The sequence below is a fragment of the Erigeron canadensis genome, chromosome 6, assembly GCF_010389155.1.
Source record: "Erigeron canadensis isolate Cc75 chromosome 6, C_canadensis_v1, whole genome shotgun sequence".
Classification (NCBI taxonomy): Eukaryota; Viridiplantae; Streptophyta; class Magnoliopsida; order Asterales; family Asteraceae; genus Erigeron; species Erigeron canadensis.
The window spans coordinates 5,448,711-5,453,563 of record NC_057766.1 but is presented as its reverse complement, the minus strand read 5'-3'; the positions used below and the strand labels follow the sequence as shown (position 1 = coordinate 5,453,563).

Here is a 4,853-nt window from a genome sequence, read left to right as displayed (position 1 = left end):
AATTTAATGAAAATAGTCAGAATACACTTATAATCCACTAAAAAATAATACCAAACAGCTATTTCATAACAAAATATAAGTTTTAAAGTTCACGAATAACCAAAAATAGCAATAAAGTATCATAAAACAGTTTTTAAAAAATTTGCGAGGAAATTTTTTTTTTTGAAAAAATTCCGGAAATACCGCAATGGTAATACCAGAAATACAAGTCGGTATTTACTGCGACACGAATCTTAAAGTGATGTTTTAAATACCCGTAAATGCCGACTGATATTTCTGGTATTCCTGGATATTTCTGGTATTACCGTTGCGGTATTTCCGAAATTTTTAAAAAAGAAAAAAAAAAAATTTTAATTATATTTATGATACTTTATTACTATTTTTGGTTATTCGTGAACTTTAAAACTTATATTTTATTATGAAATAACTATTTGGTATTATTTTTTAGTGGATTATAGGTGCATTTTGACTATTTTCATTAAATTATAACAAGTTTTGGAGAATTTTTATAAAAGAAAAATAAAAAAAATTTAAAAAAATATAAAAAAAATTAATAACTAAACATTATGTACCATTTAAGTAATTTAGAAACATATAGGTATGAAACCAGCAATATCATGCAAACGTTAAATACCATTTTAGTAATTAGGAAATGCGATATTACATATTTACCCCTCACGTGCAAGTCACGTGGGGGAGGTTTTAACGGCCAGCTGACGGCGTTAGCCTCCAGTATGGTCCGAGTGGAGATTTGCATACGTTGGGTATGATCAGCGTAATTTCGAAAGGAAAGGTATGAAACCAGTAATATGGCGCAAACGTGAGGTACCATTTCAATAATTAACTCTATAATCTATCTGTTACTACCTTTATAACTAATAACCTAATGGTATGTATGGACGATGTCATATTTGTGGCTAAAGTAGCATTTGTGTGATGACTAAACCCGAAATCCCCTTTCATTTCAGGTACAATCCAAAATCTCATTAGTTCCGCCTCCCGACTAATCCTGACTGCCCTCTTAGATGTTATAGAATTGCCCCTCTTAAACTTATTCTGAACACTTTGCGACTCGGCTCTATAGATTACCAACTCGATCAATCCTTACCGCCCATAGTATAGTTAACCATCTGATGTGTATAGACAAAAAAAGAAGCTTCACAGCAGCAGCTTTTCCATATGACCACTGAAATGAGAGATAAAAGATAGAGGGTTACATGTGTGATTCTGGATATATTGACTGCATCTTTTGGAAATACTAAGTAGGAATTGAGAAGACGACTTTTTGGTTAAATATCTTGTGCTCTCCCGTAGTCCATAATTATATCATAATTTTGAATTCTCATTGAATCAAAATGAGGGTGCTTCTAGGTCTAATGTGGCAGCATTTTCATCGTATCCATGGTTTTTCGTTCAAGGTTCTTGTATCCTACACAAACAATTTTTGTGCATTGTGACAGCTCCTAGCCATACTAGTTAAGAGCTTTTTCGTATGTTTTGAGTCGTCTTACAAAGTTCAGCTAGAATTGGTATCGCTTTTTTTTTGGTGGATGTCATTAGTATCAGTATTTCATTGCTTGCCCTTCACCCTAAGCACATGTTAGAAGACAAATTTTGGGTTCAACAGGTATAGCCATTGCATATTTGTTAGTTTCATTTTTTGTTTAAAGTTTTCCTTGTGAGGTGTTCCCTTTACTCCAAATTGATTATAAAAATGACATTTTGTATGATACCAGATTAAAACATGTAACATAAACAATTTATCTTTGATCTTTCTTACATTATATTCACAAATCATTTGTGAAGTATGAACTTTACAACCAAACTAAGACAAAAGAACATAACTCCAACATAAGGAACCTTATCTTGATACAATCATACGCAACATAATCGTTCGTATTTAAAAAGACATACATCACATTTGTCGCGGGCTCATCTCGGATCTCAGAAGCAACAGCGTTGTTGTTTCCATAACCAACTCACTTGACAACCCGTTTATGAAAACAACTAGTTAAGCTCCATAGCTGGAATTCCAATATTCTACTAAAATGCATAATAATTACCGACTGATTTTAAAGCCAACTATAACTTAAACCCAAAAAGAAGACTGTGTAACAAAGCTACACTGCGTTGTGATTTGGTGATGGACTTGCACTTGTTGGTTCGATCTTTCTCATCATAAACCCGGGTGGTGGGTGAGAGCTAGCATCTTCGTCATGATAGATATACGCAAATCCACCATGTCGGGTCAGATCCATTCCTTGCATTTCATCTTCTTTTGAAACCCTCAACAAGTTGAGTTTTTTCAAGGCATAGAAAAGTGGTGCCATGGTTACACTTACCCATCCAAAAATCACAAGTATTTGGATGATTTGGGCTGCTAATAGCTTTCCACCGCCGCCCATAAAGAGCCCGTAAGGCCTTCCAGTTGCATACACTTCATGGACATATTTTTTCTTAGCAAACAAACCTGTAAATAAAAGACCCCATGACCCACATCCACCATGTAATTGGGCGGCCTCTAATGGGTCGTCATACTTGAACTTTTCTGCCAACAAGTTACATCCCATAAGAACCCAAGCTGCAACAAACCCACAAACAATTGCAGCCCATGGCTCAACAACTGCACAACCAGAAGTAATGGCTGCAAAACCTCCTAACAAGCCATTACAAACATCTGTCACATTCCAATGACCAGCTAGTAGGCGCTTGCCAAACAAAGTGGTTAGCGCAGCGGTGCATCCTGCCAATGTCGTAGTGACAGCTGTCCTTCCAACAGCACTCCATTGACCATAAAAAGCATTTGAAGTACCATATGATTTCGAGATTGTCAAAAAGGAACCCGGGTTGAAACCATACCACCCAAACCATAAAAGAAATGTGCCCAAAACAACAAGCGACCCACTGTGGCCACGTAAGGCCACAGAACGACCAGAACGGTCAAATCTACCGATTCTTGGACCTTCAATTAAAGCACCCCATAGACCAGCAACCCCACCCACCATATGGACCACACCAGAGCCAGCAAAGTCAATGGCCCCTGACCCGAACAGAAGACTGCCACTTGTCCTTGTAGCACTAGCCCAACCATCACTAGACCACACCCAATGTGACACTATTGGATATACAAAACCTGTAACCATTTAAATAAACATGTTACTTGCTAGTCTAGTTTATACCAAATAACTTTTTACCTTTTGAAAATTTAATCTTAGTGACCGTTTGTCCGTTTCCAAATCTTTTCCAGGCTATCTATTAAAGTAACCACTAGGCCACCTCGGGGATGTTTAGTTAACGTGTCTGTGTATATGATTATTCAAGTCGTGTTTTGATTTTTAAAAATCGTGAAGTCAACCGAAATACATGTCCGGACTAATTTTTGTACGACTATTAGCCGAACTACAAAAAGGTATCGTACATAATAATTTATACAACTTGTACTTATTATTTTCAATTAAATATTTATTTTTGTAGTATATAAAATGTCGAACATAACTAATACGGAGTATTAAATTTCTACTTGTCCTTTGATAACCAATATAACCATTAACAAATATCAACTTGTCCTTTGATAACCTATAGAGGGATTAGTTATTTAGTGGGCCCACAACTATTTTCAAATCTGAACTTAATATTTTGCCAAAAAAAAAAAATTTCTTCAAAGATATGTTGTATAACTTATTATTTAAAGTTTTTTTTTTTAAGGCGACTATTATTTGAAGTGATGTAATTTCTTTTAGTCTGAGATTAAACTATACATTAAGTGATTAATTGCAATTATTAGAACTTTAGAAGATTCATTTGAACTTTTCCTTGATAACAAATTAGTATTTACGTAACTTAATCAAATTGACCCTTTTTAAGTGATCATGATATATACAGTCAGATGTTACAACTTATAGATGTTAGAAAAGGATATGTTCCTACATTAAAGTTGAAAACTAAGACATATTACCATTTGTGACCAAAACTGGTGTACAAAGTCATGATATATTAATTTGTAATATAAATTTGACAAATTCAAAGAAAAGGGGGGAAAAAATTAATTAAGTAGTAAAAAGGATCAACCTGTCAAGAAGGAAGAGTAAATGAGGTAAGCCACAAACTGAGTTCTTTCAGCAATGGAACCACTAGTAATACCAGCAGCAGCTATAGCAAAGGCCCATTGGTATAAAAAGAAACTATAGTCATATACCGCCGAAGGGATCGATTTCAGGGCAAAGTAATGTTTGCCAATGAAGGCGTTAGACGGTCCACCAAAGGCGAACGCAAACCCAAAAACGTAGTAAGAAATGCCTCCAGCTGCAGCATCCAAGACATTAGTGAGCATTATGTTCATAGTGTTTTTGGCCCGAACAGAGCCTGCACAGAGCATGGCAAACCCAAGTTGCATGGCAAATACTAAGTATGCTGAAAATAAAAGGTAAGTGTTGTCAATGGCATATGTCGTGGTTGTGAATTTATCGGACGTGGCTGTGAAGCGGTTGCATATGTAGTCGGCGGCTGCGGTGGCGTTAGCGGATAGGCCAAGGAGAGGGGTAAGCTCCGCGGAAGAGCAGGTTGGAAAGGATGCCATTTTTGTGAGGAGTTGTGAGATGGTGTTTTTGATGGAAAGAAAATGGGGAGTGAATTGGTGTTTTTATAGAGTAAAGGAAGTAAAGTCTTTGATCATTAGTCAACGGTTCCTTACCTGTTTGGGAAATAATTAAAATGTCTAATTTAATGAGTGATGGTGTTTGATTTTCTCCTAAACTTGAATTCAACTTTGCTAAAATGGTTCGTTCACGAAACGATTAGTTAACTGTTTGTGATGAACGCAATAGTGATGGGTTGTAAATGAATCAAACAAACAT

General features: G+C 35.8%; 1 protein-coding gene across 1 annotated transcript; it reads right to left on the bottom strand.

Moving 5' to 3' along the window:
* Window positions 1-1,752: 1,752 nt before the first annotated feature.
* Window positions 1,753-4,592, bottom strand: LOC122603576 (ammonium transporter 1 member 2-like). The gene is made up of 2 exons (XM_043776314.1): window positions 4,069-4,592; window positions 1,753-3,133 (listed from the first exon to the last, which is right to left on the bottom strand). The coding sequence occupies exons 1-2, from the start codon at window positions 4,574-4,576 to the stop codon at window positions 2,121-2,123; spliced, it is 1,521 nt and encodes a 506-aa protein (XP_043632249.1). The 5' UTR covers window positions 4,577-4,592; the 3' UTR covers window positions 1,753-2,120.
* Window positions 4,593-4,853: the final 261 nt, after the last annotated feature.

Excerpts from the sequence above, each read along its gene's own strand:
- LOC122603576 (XM_043776314.1), bottom strand. The coding sequence starts at position 4,576 with ATGGCATCCTTTCCAACCTGCTCTTCCGCGGAGCTTACCCCTCTCCTT. Across the intron at positions 3,134-4,068 it reads TTACTCTTCCTTCTTGACAG|GTTTTGTATATCCAATAGTG; the intron begins GTTGATCCTTTT and ends AAATGGTTACAG.